We start from the raw sequence: 19,632 nt of genomic DNA, 5'->3' as shown, positions 1-19,632 counted from the left end.
GCTGTCCTGACTGTCCCCTCCCAACTTCTTGTGACCCTCCAGCCTTCTTGCTGGCTGGGCATGAGAAGCTGAAAAATCCTTGATTTAGTCTAAACACTACTTAGCAACAACTGAAAACATCAGTGAGTTATTAACATTCTCCTCATACTAAATCCAAGACATAACATTATAGCAGCTACCAGAAGGAAAATTAACTCTATCCCAGCCAAAACCAGGACATGTGGTCATCAAACCAAATTGGTTGAAACTGCATTGCTTTGTATTAATAACAGACTTTGAATCAAACTAAGCCATGCACAGAAATGCAGTATGTAGATGAATAAGTCACAGTACAGCCATTAGATCAGAAGAAAAGGCTTTACTTTTAAATGTTGAGAAATACAACAAAGTATAACTGGAAATCCATGGTGTCTAGGGATTAATTGAAGAATATGTAGAACTGCAGAACAAGAAGAGCATTGTAAGAAACCCTCAGACCCAGCATTCCTCTGAATTTCATGTTTGCCTGCTATCTCAACTCTCGGTGGCTCAAACTGACTTGCTACTGGTGATGAAAGCCTGACTTACCATCTAGTGGATGGTAGCCACTATGAAAGCACAGAGGATGTTTCCAGAGACTCATAGTTGTGTCTCGCTTTCTTTGAGGCAAATTAAAGATGTTTGTAAAGCATTTGGGGACCTTCATATGAAGGGCATTCAAGGAATACGAACATTAATATAAAATAACTGATGCAGGTGATAAGCATCCCACTGATATTCTTTATATGGAAAAGATTTTTTTCTATAGCTTCTGGAAGAAATCAAATAAAGTGGAAAATTTAATGATGTAACCCTGTTGCTCTCTACTATTGTTGTTGTCAGGTCTTTTTGTGTGACTGTTACTTGGTTTTTTTTAATGCAGAAGTGTGCTCATCTCTCTAATCTTTTTTTGGAGTTCTCTTTTGGAGTTACTAAAGTTGGCCCCCTCAGACAGTTCACAGAGTGATTTAATGGTTTGAATTGCATATCAGCAATACTCAATTCTTCCCCATTGTATCTTAATCACATACTGTTGATAACTGGGCTACAAAACATGGAAATCGCCTAAAAGCTAATAAAATTGAAAGTAGTCTGTGTAAGGAGCTGTATGTAACCAAAAGTGCAGTTCAGACCACTGGTTTGGCAACTGCTTCATGGAAATACACATTTGGCAAAAATGTGGCAGCAGTTTTATATTCAGCAGTAGTTAATACTGAGCTTCTGATGTTGAAGGCATGTAACCCAGAAGGTCTATGGTGATTCTTGAAATCTCTTGCCTCTTGGGATCCATGCATACTGATTTTTACTTTCCTGGGAGGAAAGAATAATCCTGCTCTGCAGGAGTGTTTTTTTGTGGCTCTGATGCTGTGGCAATTGAAGAACGTGAATAAGAAATTACAGACCATGACATCAGTACCATTACTGTTCGTATCTGTTCCTGGCTTTTGGTTTTAACATAGATAGATAGATGTGTATTGAAAAAGACGTGCAGTTGATCTCAGATGACCTTTCAGAGTGAATTTGCTCTTTCCAAAATACTCCTATTAATAAAATAAAATTCTGCTTCATAATTTGAAGCAAGGTGTCTGTTCTCCCCAAAGTTGTAAGATTTCACTAATAACGTTAAGCAAGCCATTAAGGAAGTCCATGCTTTGTAGTAGATGTGGTCATTTTACATTCTTCTTAAAATGTTTGGTTTTGCTGGTGAACTTTGTTTCGGATCTCACCAGATATCTGACCCAGCTTTTAGGGATACTTGAATTTGGTGTTCTGCTTTTTGCAGGAGCTCTGATGAATGACTCTTCTTCTATAGAAAACCAAGACTTTGCTTCTGTGGTAAAATACTGCCTCTAGAGAAATGGGCTTGGGTTTTTTTCTTCCCCCCCCTAGCCCCTGTAATTACGTTCTTCTGTCTTGGGTCAGCTGGGGGTGGAAATGGGGAAGAACAATATTCTAAACATAGTACTAAGAGCTGTGGCCTATGTAACTTTATGGCTGACTGTCAGGCTTGTTCAGTAGTTGCAGAATTATATCTTGGCTCTCCTAGCAGTTTGAGTAGTGCCACAGTTGGGTAGGTTTGGGGGTTGTAGAGTAGGGGCAAGAATATGAACATTGTACTCGGAGCTACTTCACTCCTAACTCCATTTGTTGTTGGTACATCTTCTTGGTATGAGCCCGCATTTAAGTCTATTAGAGCTGTAAAATCTGAAGTTCTGGAGATAAAGATGACTTATCGGTACATGCTATCACTTTTTCTGCCAATACAAGATTAGCCCAAGCATGTATAGCAGTTTATTTTATCTAACTTTAAATGCCTGAATGTAAGGCTTCCACTTGCACAAGAAACAAAACACAGGAATAAAATCTTTTAGCCACTGACATTTGTTCAGTTGCAGTATACCTAGAAAAAGATGTCCTCTGAATTAATAACAGAAGATTTAATGAAAGCTGATTGATTCTACCAGGTGCTAGTCTTTCACATTCTTGATCTTTTCACAGAAAGATCAAAAGTTTATGTATTCTGAGCAGCAGTTATCTTCTTGTGCTCTTTTGTAAGGTTCTTGGCTTAGTGTGAAGCTTTCAATCATGCTATGGTGCTCAGCTGAGTTTGCTGAGACATAAGTACCTAAGTTAAATGCCTAAAGCTAGACCGTGTGAGTAATCTGAAAGGTGAACTGGCATGTGACTAGAGTTGCACACTTGCCTGGTGTCTTAGTGAGTTAAAAATGCATTTCTTGGAGCATGCATTTTTTGTATAGGCTCATGAACTGGCTTGTTCCCAGATAGCTCGTCTTCAAAAGTACATATACTGATAAGCTGACAGTAATAACTAATATACTTATTGGGTAGAATTAGTATATATCATTATTATGAAAAGTAATGACCATGTTGAAATGCTAAGGATATTTTCAAGATTACTTTAGATTTGGTTGGAAAGCAGAGTATAATGGCTACATCTTGGAGCGTATAATAAGATCACAGGCATCTTTGATGTCCTAGTCAAAACCAGCACCAGTCTTGATTAATTTGGTGGCTGTATTTGGATTCTCTAAGCTTCTGTAACTGGCAGTGGCATAGTATAAGAGGTGCTCTGTATACTGCATGGGCCATTAGACACAAAGGAATTATATCTAGATGTGACATTTTACAGTATATGCTAAAATAGATGTATTTACTTCTCATTATATGAAACCACAATTCCTGTGGAAATCGATGTTTAAAATACGCACTAAAAGCCTCCTAGGATCTGCAAGCATGCACAAAAAGGAGCTGTATGCATGTACTGTTACTCACAAGTGGTGGGTTAAAGTGAATTATTTTAATCTTTTCATGTCAACAGCAATTGAGTATGTTTTCCTTATTGCAACATCCTGTTGCTGCTCCAGAAGATGCAGAGAATGTGGACTAGAGCAGAAAGAGTCCTCAGGTGTCTTTAAACTGTTTTAAGCTGCCCATGGTTTGAAAATATTCAAGAATCTGTGATATGAGCTGTTTGACATTTTTCCTATTCCAAATGCTGAAAGGAATAAATCTACATAAAGAGTGTTGGAAATCAGAGAGTCTTTGCGACAACGTCTGGAATCTCAGAATGTTACTTTATTTCTCTCTTTTGGCTGACCACCATGATAAAACAGCTGAATCAAATACGTTCTTTTATGTATAAAATATATTTTTTGGGTCTTGACAGCTTGTTTCCAGTTTTAGTCTAATTCAGTTTGAAACAGCTGTTCCTAATCCCTGCAAAACAGTTTTTTGATGGAAATCATGACATTCTTGACTACTGCAGTGTTACTGGGCTCTATCTTATTTCAGAAGTTGGCTTTTCTTTATGTTAAAAGAATTCTTCATTCAGAGAAAATGTCACTTTTGTGTCAAATAAGCTGCAGTTAAAAGGATAATAGCTTCCTCCTCCCCCCAAGGTTATCTCTCAATGAGGTTGGATATATGTTTCTCTTCCTACATGACTTTTAAGAAAAAAACATCACTGTGTGTTTTACCATTAGTTAGATTTTTATTCTAATGTTCTCTGCCCTACCCATATGCTTTCAGTTGGGTTCTATTTAGAGTTTTCTCTGCAGTTGTCTCTGCACTCAGACTTAACAAGTTCTCTGGCTTGCCTTATGGTTCAGTTTTACTCTGGAGTCAAATCTTGTATTTTCAGAATTTTCAATGTAGCATTTTCAGTTTGCTCAGTGCCATCTTTTTTTTTTTTTTTTTTTTTTTCCTTTGGGTTGGCTGCACTGCTTGGTGCCTCTTCCAAAGCTGTTTGTAGAAATTTCATAGATCACAGAACTGATCAAGTCTGTAAGCTCTCTTGTCCCTGATAAAGCAAAAGCTAACCTTTTCTTTCCAATTCTCTGGTTCTTTTGGACACCCTAGCATGTAATATGGAGTGGAGTTAATTACTTTCTGCATAAAAGAACTTGCTATCTAGTTGACTGTGTGAACCCAAGTGTACGATGATACTGTGTGTGGACATTTCAAAACATTTCTGATGGGGAGGGTGAAGGTTTCAGGAGTGGCAGTGTTGCCAAGTTTATAATGGGACTGGAGGGACTCTGGAGTTGTACATCCTCTTCTTTCATCTGTCCTTAGCTTGCATGGATGAGGTTTCACAAATCACTTTGTTATGCATGTCTTTGTTTTCCCGTCTATAAAATGAGGATTGTCCTACGGAGTGAGTACTTTGAGAAATCTGACGAGTGGGATCACGGCTGGTTGCTGATCTTGCTTCTGAGCCCACTATGGACAAATACCATCCTGAAGCCTCTTTTGGGTTCTTTTGTTAAAGCACAATTTATCAGCTGAAATAAAACTAACATCTAACATGACATGAGAGCTTTACTACTTAAAGAGCCATTAAATATGTTTTCAGTTCCAAATGCAACGTTTTGCCTGGCAAATACTTTGGAGTGTTTTCTAGTTTTCCTTGCATTTTTTTTTTTTCCCACAGTCTAAAGAACCTGACTTGGGGTTGCGTTAGGATTAAGTGAGATTACTAGCATCTTCTTTCCATCCCTCTTGTGTACCTTGTATGAATACATCCTAATAACTATTGATATTGCATTCATCCTGCAAGAAGCTAAGACCTTTAGTGTCTGCTGATGCTGCAGTTTTGATGTGTTTTTCTTGCAAGTAAAATCAATTGAGACAAATCTTGGTAACTTTTACAGCAAAATAAAATGACTACGCCAGGCAGCAGTTGGAAGTTTTTTAAGTATGGGTATGCTCTTAGATCACACATACAGGCTTGTTCCAGCAGAATTGATTGGTTGATCTACTAGATTTAAAGGTCAACTGTAATCACATTTCAGGAAGATTGAAGAAGATATAAAATTGCTACTATGCTTTTCTGGGTTGTATACCCACTTCTGGTGCTCTTTGCTTTTCCCCTGTACATCTTAATTTACTCAGCTAGAGCATCAATACATAAAAGGCACAAGTCAATGTGCTTGCTTTCTCCTGTCGATGAGGAAGCTAGTTAGTTATATTTCCTCCAAGCCAATACATTCCCTCTGGAAGACCTGAAGCGGAGGGGAGGAGTCCACTAGACTCTACAGAAATGGAAGGAACAAATCTCTGTTTCAGGGGAAGGCTGTGAGGAAAGCTGCTGTCTAGCTGTCTCGTTAGATGATCCATTCAGTTGCTAGAGTTGATGCATCCGAAGGATGTTATTGTCTGTTCAAAGTGCAACAGAGATGAAAGAGAGAGTCGGCGTAACCTTCTTAATGGGTGGAGACCTTTGATTGTGGGGAATCAAAAGAATATCTCATTGGTAGTGTTTTATGCAGCAGCTTGGTATTACACAGATGTCCGTAGACACCAAGCGGCTTTGGAATATTATGTTTTATAAATATGGTGTTTCAAGTCATATTTCCATCTAAGAGGCAACCATGTCTGCATACAGAGGTGAATAAATTTCCTGTTAATTTTTTGCAAGAACCCAACTGAGACAACTGCTTTGCTATAGCAGGTTGCATGAACTAAAAGCAGCAGGGCCATAGAACATTCACCTGCTCAGATACAACTCATTTTCCCTGCCACAAAGCAAAAGGAGTCCTGAAATGAAAAAGGGTTGATGGGGAGAAAGAAGATTTAATCTGATAAACCAAAACACATTATTCTTCAAGATTTTTCCCTTGTGAACCATATTATTGCTATATTAATTTGATAGGCCTTGTTCACTGTTAAGTTTTGTTCTTTTCCTGTACTGATAAACTTGCTGTCCTTCTGTGTGGATCTTCCACAGAGCAAGAGAGGAGAAAATGTTTAAAATAGAACAGACTTTAATGGCACGGGAACTGTTCCTGAATCAGAGAATACTGCGTTGCAAATGCTTTCAGCTAATCTTCAAAGAAATTTCAAAGTAACTTTATGATTTTGTGTGGCTAGTAAATGCATATTTGATGATGGTCATGCTATAGTAAGGGTTTTGTTGCATTAACAGTACACGGAAAGATGACTTTCTTAAGAGTCGCTTTCCCCAGTGAAATCTGTTGTAGGGAATGTTAACTGTTTTACAAAGGTTATTTGTAGTAGAACTCCCAGAGTCTAAATTAACTCGGAGAGTACTGTCCTTAGTGCATTTTCATATGTGCTAACTTGCAAAATGTAGTAATTCCCAGATGTATAGAAATCAAGGGTGTGTAGGTTTTCTGTAAGCATCCATGGCCTGCTTTTAAAATAGACACTGACATACAGCAGTGGCTGAAGACTCTGCTTGAGTGGACTGAGGAGACATTTATTGTGCATTTATTTAAGGTGGCCTTTTTCAGAGATTCTTGCTCTGATGGCCTTCTAACTTCAATATGCATTTTGCTTTGTCAGCCACAATGTGAAGTCTGGAAAACTAATGTCTCATGTTCACTACACTTACGGTAAATATGGAAAGAATATTTTTTTTTTAAATAAATAATGGACTAGGCAAAGTTTTCAGAGGCTTGCATGATCAAATCAGAGTAGCAGCAAATCCTTTGTGATTTTCCTGGTGGCTGATGAAGTCAAACAGTGCCTTGACTGACTGATTTGGTTTTTGTTTTCTTGCAAGTTGCTTAAATTTTTTTTATTTTTTTTTTTAACCCTTGGTGATGTCTGTCTTCATTGAAAGGGCACTTATGGAAACAATGAATTTTCTGAAGTGCAGTAGTAGTTCATGTAGGGTACTGGAAATGTGATTGTTCTTTTCATGTATGCAGTTGTGTGTCATCCTTATCAGTAGGTTAGAAAGATGTTTTTGCAGGGACTTCAAAGAAGTTAAAAACAAGAATACGTGATATGTTCATGAAGTTTCCTGGCTACAGGGAATTGTCAGGTTATAGAAGAATGCTTCTGCGTGGAAGGCTCTTTGCAAGGTAAAAAAAAACCTGTCAGTAGGGTTATTACAATGTCATGTGAACTTTATGCCTTTTTCTCTTCTTGTTTTCCCTTCAAGTCATAGGGCTCTAGCATCCCTCCTTTCTTCAATTCGATCATTATAGCAGCAGATTGCTGTTTTGAATGAAACCAGTTTAATATAGGATCCTTCAGTTGCCAAGGTAAAACACCCATTAGAAAGGGGAAGAAAAATCCCTTTCTTATCGAGTGTATTTAAGCAAAGTAGGTATTTAATCAATCTTAATAGTTTGCTTTCTTGAGAAGAGCAGTACCAGTAGCAGCAGCCGTGGCAGGCGAAATGCTGTGAATATACATACAGATTCTGTTCTAATTCTTGTTGTACAACGTACTGCTCAAGCTTAAGTCCAGAAGAAGAGAAATGTATTTTGAACGCATATTCCTTAAAATTAGCTTGCTTAAATTACTTACTTGATTATTACTTTAAAGAACAATAACATTTGGTTGCTCACTGAGAGTGGTAACAAACTTGTGCTTTCATGTTTCTTTTACAAACTAAACACAATTGCAGTCAGTTGTGTTTTAATGCTGACGTCTTTCATAACACTGCTGAGCTTACGCCTTCATCAGTGTTCAGACAGTGCACTATCCCTACACTTTGGAAATGCTTCAGACCATTTATTCTGCTTTTTTTTTTTTTTCTAAATTTTGAACTCCAGTTGTAATCTGTAACAACATGTATATGTTGGTGTGTTTACTCATAACAAATTACACTTTTCTCATCTTCAACAGGATTTGTGTTGGAATTTGTATTCTAGAAGTTGTTGCCCCCTCAGAGGGAAACATTTGGATTTCAGGAAACACCGATAGCCAATGCTACTGAGTAAACAATACCTGGAGATTGCTTTAATCAAATTCCTAAACTATGGAAAGTTTGGATGTGGAAAAATTTTCACAGAGGCATGGGGAGCTGATGCTTCGGCAAAAGTTCCATGGCTCTAAACTATATTGTAAAATTGCATGCTGAGGCCTTCGGTTTCCACTGCCTTATACCAGCATCAGCAATTGTGTCAGTGAGTTTTGATTTAAGAAAAATAATAGGCATATTCTAAAGTGAAACACTTGTTTTAATGGATTATTTTTTTAAAAATTAAAATAGTCTTGTTGCTAAAACAGAATATGTCAGCATACTCTGCAGCTGAATAGCATCGCCTGTCATGGTGTGCGGGGCGTGATGATGCTTCCTCTGTTAACTCCAGCTACTGACCTTGCCCTTTAAACAACCTGGTTTATTGTAGGAAAGTTGCAGAGGAAGAAGAATCTTATGCTTGGCTTTAAACCTAGGTTTTCATCTATGCTCTGATAAAGAGCATATATGTATTTTTAAGAGGTTCCTGTGGTCAAAGAGTTTATAATGATTTGGCCTTTCTGAAAAGTTGCAGGTTAGATTTTTAGATTATTAAAAGTCTTGCATGATTGATACATTGCTTAATCATGATGGCCTTGAAATGTAATACTTAAAACAAATAGTTTGAGCTCCTTACACATTTGTCAAGAAGTCCATCACCTGTTTTTCATGTGTTTATGTGTGCATGTGCACTGTGAGTCCATTGCCTCTGAGTATGTCCTCAAGGTCTGAAACAGGACTTCTATTTGAAACCAGCCAGCTGCTTGTCTGCTCCAGCATGTAGTTGGAAGCTTCCCTTGGCAAATTTTGGTTTTGTTCCACAAATCAAATAAGTCTGCCAGAAAGAGAGAAAAAAAAAAAACAACCCCCCCCCCCCCCAAAAACCAAACAAAAAAAACCGAACCAAAAAATACCACCACCCTCCCACCTTGGTCATGCTGCCCAATTGCAGTCTGTACCATCTCCATGGTTTTGAGCCGTCATTATGCAGCGTGCACTCAGCACACTTTTATTTAAAGCAGAGCTAAAAGTAGAACTAAACAGCTGACGTTCATAGCCGTTCAGTATGATGCAGAATTACTGGGAGGGGGACGGGACAGGAAGAGGAGCACTGCTAGTGCCGGGTAGATTAGGCTCATTTATTTGCACAGAACTATGCAGGACTGTCCAAAAAAACCTCTAAACTAGACCATACTTTGTCAAGGAATGTAAGCTAACTGTAATAAGTTCTATTTTGTTTTAATCTTGTTTACTTTTGTTTTGTTTTATACCGTGAAATGATGCAATTCAGTTTGCTATGGCTGTTGCAACAACCAGGCAAACTATTGCTACTATGTTATTGCAGCATCCCTGTGCTGATTGCTTTTCATGGAGCCGTCTCCATATTGCAGAGCCATCTGTTTTCCTTACTGTCCAAGCATTAGGCTCCGTAGTATAAATTACTAATTGCTCTGTGGCTTTCAATTGTTCCTGTTTGTTTAGCGTGCCAGCAGCAAGTGTTCAGCTCTTTCAGCACCATTTATAAGTTTTCCTTGCTCTTTTTTTTTTTTTCTTTTTTTAATGCCTCAGGGGAAAACTGTAGTTGAGTGGATTGTTGGTCATTCACATTGCTGAATTATTGGCTTGATAAAATAAACTTTGGGAAGTAGGTGGGTAGTTTCCTCATTTACAAAAGATTTTGTAGCTGGAGAAGTGATAGAAACAAGTTAAAAAATCATGGTTTGCGAAAAGCAGTATTTTGCTCCCCCACCGCCCCAGTTTCCTTAAATGCACACCAGTTTGTCATACTGCTGGCAGTTTGATCTCATACAGAAAGATCCTTTTTGGCTATGTAAGTATGTGCACTACTGAAGAGTTAAGGATACTTCTGGAAAACTTAGTGCTGAATTCATCAGCTTGTGTCTTGTTTCAAAACCTAATTGTAATGTAACAATTGTGTATTTTTTTAAATGTAGTTTCCTTGTCTATCTTTAAGATCAAAAAGATGCAGGTTTGGGTTTGGGTTTTTTTTTTCTTATATGTATAATATCTGTTTTACATTCTGAATTCACTGTTCAGGCTAAACTAGTCACTTTCAATAGTTTTCTGATGTTCTGTGCCCACGGTAGCTGCAGCGATGGGCACCGTGGTGTGTGTAGCTTCATAAGGTGTTTGCATCTGGGCAGATCAAAACTGTTGGAGGAGAAGGGGATGCTTTGGTTTTTAAGGTGAGAAAGGTAGTACTAAGTGAGAATGTAGGGTACAGCATTTTGTAGCTGTTCAGGACTGGCAAGTTTTGGAGGGTGGCAGACCATGTATATTGGATGTGTTGTGATTTTATAGGAGGCATTTGATAAGATGAGGTGGATACCAGTTCACAGTAAGGTGGTACTGAAATTTTGGTACAACAGAAACTGTGTGTAGGGAAGCCGGTGCCGTTCCCTTAAGTCAGATGGACTTTTCGGAGTTTTCCAGCCTAGGATAAGAGGGGTGGTTTTGATAACATACCATAAAATGAACTGAACAGCAAGAAAAACATTTCTTCCTTCTGCGTATTTCAGATACAATGTCAGACAGCTCAAATCTAGCTGAAGGCTTTGAGTCTCCGTAGCATCTGAAGCCTGGTAAGCTGCTGCTGCTATTTCAGTCAGGCTGTGAGGTACAGCAGCGAGGAGCGTTGTGCAACCTCCGCTGCGGCGTGTCGTGCCATGGGGCAGTTCTGCCGTTCGCTGTGGGCTCCCTTCTGGGGCACCTTCAGCTGGGTGATAGAGGTGTGGGGAAGGAAAACCTCCTCAGAGCCTCCCCCAGCTTTTTTCAAGAGTCTAAGTAATATTGTGGTGCCACTGCCTTTGTTTTCCCCCCCTCCTTTTTTTTTTTTTTTTTTTTTTTTTTCCTCTTGGTAATGGGAAACATTCAGAAAAAGAGAAGGCAGCTGGTACTGTCCATTTGTTTTGACCAATATATCCTTGGGGCTTGTAGGCAGCGTGGCCTTCAGCAGAGAAGGGTGAAGTAGTTGGAACAATCACAGAAGTTTGTCTTACAGTTTGAGGGAGGAAGCACAGCACTTTGTCAGATGAAGCTGTATAGAAGAATTTTCTATTCCAATCCAATATTATTACCTCGCTTGTAGCACTGTGGTCATTAGTGCTCTTAATTTACCTTCCAGTAAATATGCCAGATAAGCCACTGTGGCCAGCCACATTAACTTTCTATTTATTTTTCTATGATGGCCACCTGAAGCAATAGATTGATGTCTGCAATTTTTACTTCATTAATAATGAAGTCCACAAAGCAGTGAGAGGAATGTCTGTTTACTTGGTGCCTTAAACTGGGCTGCTGATGAACTGCTGTTTTTTGATTCAGTAAGATTTTCTTAGTGATTATCAAGATAGAGACATACATACCTTATGTATGTCCAGGTTTAGATGAGAAGCTGTGGGTTAGATGGTAGACATTTAAGTGGTAATTGGGTTATTGAAGAGTGCCCTGCAAGGCAGCCGATGCATGGAAAGTCAAATGTATGTCAGTCTCCTTTGAAATCCATAAGAATTAATCATTTAGGTTTTCCTGTGGCTTTAACTGTGTCCCACAGCAACTTAAAAATGGCTCAGTCTCAAAGTTTGAAAACTCTTCTGATAACATCAGTGCACATTCCTAGCTAAATAAAGAATCTGTAGTGTATGTAATTCCAAAAAGTATTTTTCAAATTCTGTGGTGGCAATTAGTGATAGGAGTACTGTAGAGCTTGCATGAGTGGGGACATTTTGTGCTGAATACAGCAACAGCTGCCAGTCTAGTCTTCAGAAACCTGGGTTTGGCCCCGAGTATCATTCTCTTTCCCCTCTATTCCTATTTTGAGTCCAGTAAAGAGAAGCATATGTTTTCTTGCATCAGCTACGTTGGTGTTACCTTGTGAAGCATGACAAGGTCATGTGTTTGTATGGCAAAAGAGGAAATCTCAAATTGTGTTTGAGCTGTCTTAGACCTGCTTTTTTTCCTGTGATGTATTAAAGATTTCTGTGATATACATGGTTAAATTTCTATTCATGTAGGTATGCGTGTGTTGATGCTACATTGCTGCTCCTGAAATTGGTACTGTTATATTATTAATATTGCACATCATGCCAAGAAGGTGTCTTGCGTTTAATATAGAACATAAGAAGGTTTGCCTACCCTGTATGAAAATCTCAAATTGGAACTGAAGATGCTATAAAAATTTAAAAGGGACAAGGTCAGCCTGAAAATTGCATATTTAAAAAAGCAGAAAATCATCTATTTTTAACAACAAGTTTCTTTACCTGTTAGTACCTGTACTAGTAATATTTTCAGTTATTAACACTTGAAAATGGTTTTAAGCATTATTTTAATTGTAAAACTACTTAGTTAGCATTTGTCTAGGTGCCTGTTAATTTGGGGTTTTCTAGTTGAGAGACATGAGAACTGATCAAAAGCATTTGGATTCCTATGCTCCTTCTGTATGATCAAACAAGTTCAATTTATTTCACTCATGAAAGAAAGGATAATGGATGACTCACTTGCTTTGTACCAACATCTTTATTGAGGGGGAAAAAGTGGATAAGAGGGATCTTCATTATAGCAAGCAAAGAAAAAAAAATTCAGTAATTGAAAATAGAAGTATAACAAATTCAGACTACAGCTGAGGTACGTGGTTTAAACACTTGTGGTAATTAAGCGCTGGAAGAACTGGAGAGGAATAGTATGGGATTCGCCTTCCTTGGAAGACTTGAAAGGTGAGCACATGCATATTCTGTTTTTTCTAACTATGTTTGCTAAATTATAAACACAAAGTAAATTGGATTAGGTAAGAGGCAAGACTAAATGTTCACAAAGGTTCTTTTAGATTGACTTAATATTTCCTAGGAAACTTGTGGAAAGGATCTGCTCCAGCCATCCAGGCTCTTAACCATAATGTAACACTTTTTTTTTTTTTTCTTTTTTTTTTTTTTTTGTGTCTGTTCTGTGCTCACTAGCTATATGGCTTCTAATTTGAGGACACAAAATGAGAAGGGTCTGTATCCATGAGAACATGCTGTCCTCCAGAGCGTAGAATAGAATTTGAAAGTTCAGAATCTCAGTTTTTAACTTATTTTCAGGTAATAGCTGGCAAGATCTGCTTCACTTCCAATTAGTGGCTGATCAAGACAGAAAGTAATGGTGAACTGCTACTGACTAATCCTTTATTTCAAGCGATAGAAGTGGGGGTAGAGATTCCAACCTTGCCATGACTTGGCTTAAAGCCTTTTCTGGCTCCTTTGAAGATTTGCTGAGCACCTGATTGCAGTTGTTATCTATAGGAAGTCTACTACAAATATAGTAAGTAGTAAAAACATTTAATGTTCTTAAAAAATCCTCAGATCCACACCCAGCATGAGTGGAATAAGAACTGTGAAGGTACATCTAACAGTATTTGTAAAGAAGCAAGATAAAGCAGGAAAATATCATAGAAGACATCTGAGAAGATAAGTGTGGGCATTGTGTGAAACACTGTAAATAACATTCTGTGCATGAAAATGGGTGCTGAATAACTGCCTCTTCATCCATGCGATCCTGCAGACTGGTAATTTGAGGTCCTTGGGGAAAAAGCACATAATCAAAGTCTGCATCCTTAGCACAGACTGATTTAGATTGCATAGGCAATACAAATTCAAGCATTTCCTAGTTATTGAATTCTTCATTTGTAACCTTAACTATTTTAATGTAACTTTTTTAGCATATATAACAATGCATGAAAAAACACTACTCTTCTTCTCGAATATGAAAAGTTTCTTGGGTCAGCACAAAAGCTCAGATCTCACTGTAAATGGTGTGTTATAAATACCTAGATAAATACAATAAAAAGCTTTTGGAGAGGATTTCTTCCTTTTGGTTCCAGTGAGAGAGGGGTAAATAAAATAATTGATGTGCCCTGATAGCTGTCGACCAAGTTTCATGTGGCGTGGCATGTCTTTCCTTTGGCATGCATGTAGCAGCAGCGCATTTTAGCACCTCGCCTACAGCATCCACCTCCTGACAGCAAAACTTGTCAATAGGAAAGCATTCAGCACTTCATTATTTCTACAACCTGAGTGCATTTGCAAATTAATTGATGTGTGGGAGGAAAGGCATCTGCTATTGTAGAAGCCCTTAACTGTTGCAGCAAGACTAGAAATAAACTGGTTAGCTGTAGTGAGCTGATGAGTTTGCAGGTGTGGAAGCCTCTCAAGTGGCATCTTGTCCATTTTTCTTGTTGCCTTTGATACTATATTTTTAAAAAAACAAACCAAACTGCTCACTGAATTGTGGCCATGGAAACAAACAGCATGATAAAGATAATACCATATATACTTATATATGGTTAGTTAGCAAGTAGTTCCATATTTCTTGCTGGCTCAGCACCAAAAGAGAGTTTTAATTAGGCCTGTAATGAATGACTGGGAGCGTTTTAAAGGCTATTAATCTTGTGGTGTAATTGAGTTAGTTATAATATCATTATAAGCTCCCATGAAAATAATATGAAATGTATTCCATTTGTTTTAGTCCTAAAGATATTTCTGAGGTCCCCCTAGCTTCATCTGAAATACTGCTACTTGAAGTCTTCAACACTGACAGAGAAAACTGTAAGACAGCTTTATGTGCCATTCCACCAAACCCTTCTGTTCGGCGCATCATCCTGTTCCCGGTCTTGGGCTCTCCGAGCTGCTGCTTTACCTGTAAACTGCGGGTAACTTCTTGCAATGGAATGTGTCTTTTTTTAGCTTTCATTGCACAGTGTAGTATTCCCTTGTTTTTCTGGTTTCTGATCGGTTATCTTACCCGAGCGTGGCAGATGAGAGTAAGAATATGTGATCTATTTTCAGAAATAAAGATTACAGCAGCTTTCGAACTGTTACTCTGTGCTGTGGTAAAAAAATGTGTAGCAAAAGAGGTGTTTTTGCAAAGCATATGGCTTTTACACTAGTTCAGACTACAGTAAGTTTTGGATTTGGTTGTAAAACATCTCTGTGCTTTTTGCACTCTCTAGTCAGAGTGTGACATCTTCAACAGATGGACAGATAAACTTTCCATAATCCATGTCTTTCCTTTCAGAAGAGGAGATGAGATTCTCATTTGTAAAAGTTGGTGAGGAAAACCTCATCTGTATAAGTCTGTTGTATGCTTAGATGTTGGGGTGTGAAAATTTGATGGATACGCAGCTAAGTACTGGAGTTACTGATATTTTGGGGGCTGTCTTTTTGCAGATGCAAAATCAGCCGTGCTTTGTATTGCAAGCCTTATTAGGGCATTTGCTTTATCTATTTTCAGAACCATGTGCGTGGAACAAGCATATTGCTCAAATCCACCTTTTCTCTGTTTTGGTTGGTATACTATCTTCTTTCCTTTTCATAACCCTGCATTATCAGGATTGCTTTGGTTTAGTATTTTAAAATTCTACAATTGAGAGTTTTTTCCAACCTTAATTAACCCTGATGGGATGGTAGAACTACCTTTTTTACTTTCAGTAACTTTGCTGGTCACACTTCTATATTTTCCATCCTCTTGACTATTACAGATTTTGTAAATAGTTTGGAAATGCCAGCTTGTGATGTATGGGCCTCTTTAACATTTCTTTGATTTATGTGCACTGTGCTGAAAAAAGCAGAGGAAGCATATTATTCTGGAAAAAAATGTTGCCAGTGTTCAGTTTTTTCAGTCTTAGTTAAAAGCTACACTTTTATCAATCAAACCTGATAGATTCTTTTTTCGTTCCTAAAAACATTCATAATTTAACTCTTTGAAGTCTAAAGAAATAATTTGACTAAGACTTTTATAAATGTCTATTTTTTAGATGTCTAACTTGAAATATCCTTTAAACTGATTTTTCAAAAGTTGGTGTTTTCATGCATTACACCTTGGTCATCTAAAAAGTAGAGACATTCAAAAATCACTAAGGGTAGGGGGTTTGTTTATTTTTTTGGAAATAAAGTTTGGCCATATGTTGCTATTAGCAATAGTGCATTGCACAAACTGATGTAGTAAAATACATTTTGGTCTCTAGCAGTATGGAGTAAGATGATTTCTCTACCTTGTATACAAATGACAAGGATTGTAGATTTATGATTATCCAACTTCCCATGTAAATGTCCTACGTAAATGCAGAGAGCTAGTTTTTCTTAAATCTGGTGTTCTGTTTCAGATAAAATTCCCAAAAGTCCATGTTGTAAGCCATAAGTGGCTATTCTGAAGAGTTTAAAAAAATATATATATAATTGAGTTTTAATTTAGAGTCTTAGTTAATGCATAATATTGTTTTAGCTGGAGAAAATTTTCAGTGAAACTTCTCAGAGGAGGAAGAGCTCACACTCCTGCTAAGTAACAGCGGGATTGCTCTGTCTCCCAAAAGTCAGTGTGAGGTTGAAGACGGGATTCAGATATATATCATTAATTTTTGAACACAGAAAACTTGAGTAAGGGCAGAAAAGCTCTTTTTTTAATTGCCTTGGTGGGGGTGGGGGAGGGGAGGCAAAGTTCCAGGTTTTGTTGACCATTACATTTCAGCATTCTGCTTGCAAGTACAGTGGTTATGGTCATCTTTTCCAACAGGTATTCTAGAGATGTCCATTCAGTGTTGAATGCCTTATGTTTTAAAGGGGGGAAAATCATGTGTTTCTTTTTGACACTCATCCTCCAGAATGCAGCTGATTTCTAACTTCCAGCCACCTATAGTGATTCTAGAGTTTGTGCAAAAATCTGCGTTACAAGGGAGGGTGAGAATTTAAACCTCTTCTAACCACTTAATTGATCTGTATCGGTTGCTAATATTTGCATATGAGTGCTTTCTGTGGGTCACTTTATAGTGTCTTGGAAGGAGTATAAATTAATCCAATCACAAATATTCTGAAGGTATAGTAGGAATGTTCATATAGGGAAATAGGCCACATACGTTCTGTTCCAGATCTAACTGTCCTGCTTCAAGCTTTAATTGGTTGTCCTTGCTAGTCGGCTGGAAGTCAGCATTCCCAGCAGCATTGCTTTGGGATGCCTGCTAGATGTAAAGAAAGAGGATGTTAGCAAAAGCAGCCGTTTAAGGAAGACTTCTTTCCTAATTTGGCAAGTTCAGCTCAGTTTAAACCATATTCATGCAACCCCTTCTGCTGGCATGGTAGTGTGATCACCTCTGGTAGAAGAGAGCGGTGATGTCTGGTATACCTTGGCAAAGTGTATCCATCTGCTTATGGCATACCTGTGTCAGGGTGAACTGTATGCTGGAGTTCTGATCTTTGAGTACAGCTTCCCCTTCAGGGAGGCCATGGGAGACTGAGTAAAGACAGGTTTCTGTATGCTGGCAGAAAGACCTATGGCTAGGCTAATAGCTGTTGTCTGATACTCAGTATGGGTATTTGCTAGTCCAAATATATTGTGCATTTTAATTATTGTGCAGGTGACCAAAGCTAAGGAAAGGCATTTAACAGAAGTTAAAATAATTAAATTTAATGAGTTGGGGAAAAAAATATTTAGCTCCACAAGTACCAACCGGGGTCATTACTGCTACGTTGCTTGTCCACTAATGGATTTCCCTTTCTGTTCTTTGACCGTCTTTCTCCGCTTTGTCTGATGGTGCAACTGGGCTAGTTGGATTTGCAGCTTGGAGACATTTTATTGAAGAAGAGTATTCATTTCTTTATTTGTCTGAAAAGTAGTTTGTTTGCTGTAGCGGTAAAGCCCAATCACAGTGCTGCAAATCATGGCATGCTGGTAGACAATTTGAAGAGTGTTTCTGTAGCTGATTGCAGCCTTTTATTCTACCACTCATTTTTAAAGTATCTCCACATTTCTTATATAAGCACCTGAGCATCCCCTGTCACAGAGGCAGCAGGCCATTCTTTATACTGACATAGCTGCCACCTGAGCCCCTGACACCAAAGATTTAGTCTAGGGCTTTAGAAAATATTAATTTTAGCGTGAGAGCAGTGTCTTCAGTTCAAAGTTCTGGTGGCTCTTTAAGGGAGCACAGCAGCACTGGGGAAAGATACTAATTGTGTCCTTATTCAGTCTTGAGTTTTAATGATGACTTTTCCCTGCTACAGATTATTTGTCCTATGCGAAGATAATACTTTTGTCAAAAAGGAATTTGGATTTTCTGTCAAATATTGATCAAGTGCACTCCTTGGGTCTTTAGACTTTAATGAAATCCATTAAGTGAACACACAAGTGTGAATATATCACATAGAGCGACACTAACACCATTTGCCTATTAGTGGACAACCTCCGTACCAACTACTACCATTGAGCTCAGGGTTACTTGAAAACACTGCTGTTTGTTACTGCACATGGTTTTACTTTGTCATTTAGATGCAGAACGCAATGTAATAATTTTACTCTGCTTTTTGTGATTCTGTTATGTGTCTGGGTTGTAGTTGCATATCCAATGAAATACCAGTTCATTTAGTTATCTTTCAGGAAATATATATGTTCAAGCCCTTCAGAGCACCCGGAGGTATTTATAAACATCTTAAGCATAAAATACAGTTATTCTGAAGAGGTAAATAAAGTAGTATGTAGCCCCAGATTATGATTACTCTGCCTCTTTATCCATTTCAAATACTAGATCTCTTTAAACCTCAAAGCCTGTTGGCTGTGGTGTCCCTTTGTGTTGACATTATCCAAAAAGCAAGAACATGTCACTGATGTAACTATTAAATGGATTCCACAATACTTAAACAAAACAAAACAAAAAACCTGGAGGAGGAGTAGTGGCTTTTGCAGAGGCTTTGAACAGCGCAGATAATTTTATTGGCAGCAAGGATGCAGATGCTGAAGTTTTGACCAATTCCTTGAAGAAAGTGCGCCGATTTGCTATCTCTGCATGGTGAAAAGCCAAAGAATTGCAAGCAGTTATTGGAGTGAGGGAACATTGATGCAGTCATTCATCAGCCGAACTTCAATGTTTTTGAAAGAAAAGTATGGAAAGAACACACTTTAAGGCTGAAATCTGAAACTAATTAAAACAGTACTCAGCAAAAATAGGAATTCAAAGACAATGGAATAAAAAATGTAGTGAAGACAAGATGTTAAAAGAAACGGGGATATGTGTCAATGCATTTCCTACTATTGTACCTTTATATATATGTGTGTGTGTGTGTGTGTGTATATATATATATATAAAATGTCTAAACTTGTTCTTCAGCCCCCTAGCCTTGGGAGGGAGAAGGAGAGACCTAAGGGAAAACCAAGATTGCATATGCAGGTAGATGTCCTCAGAATGCTCCATATCTCCTGGTTTATTGACCAGGGTGAGGCAATGGCACTGTGCATCTCAATGCAATGCAAATAAGAGCCGTGGCCTGCGAGTGGCTCATTAGTTTCACAGTTTAGTAGGATCAGGGTGTTTAGGAAAAGATACCGTAACTTTTGTACAA

General features: G+C 38.1%; 1 protein-coding gene across 2 annotated transcripts in view; it reads left to right on the top strand.

The window, feature by feature from the left end:
* The window catches only part of MED27 (mediator complex subunit 27), a 96,246-nt gene that overhangs the window by 12,746 nt on the left and 63,868 nt on the right, over positions 1-19,632 (top strand). Inside the window, exon 1 of one of the 2 annotated variants that reach the window (XM_030000335.2) lies at positions 13,690-14,957. The exons of the other annotated variant lie outside the window; for it this stretch is intronic. Coding sequence (XP_029856195.1) covers positions 14,754-14,957 — 204 coding nt within the window. The 5' untranslated portion in view covers positions 13,690-14,753. Of the gene's footprint in view, positions 1-13,689; positions 14,958-19,632 lie in introns of those variants that run through there. 2 annotated transcript variants of the gene reach the window in all.

This window comes from Aquila chrysaetos, chromosome 24 (genome assembly GCF_900496995.4).
Source record: "Aquila chrysaetos chrysaetos chromosome 24, bAquChr1.4, whole genome shotgun sequence".
NCBI lineage: Eukaryota > Metazoa > Chordata > Aves > Accipitriformes > Accipitridae > Aquila > Aquila chrysaetos.
Note: the sequence above shows the minus strand (reverse complement) of the source record. Positions and strands in the feature narration are given on the sequence as shown.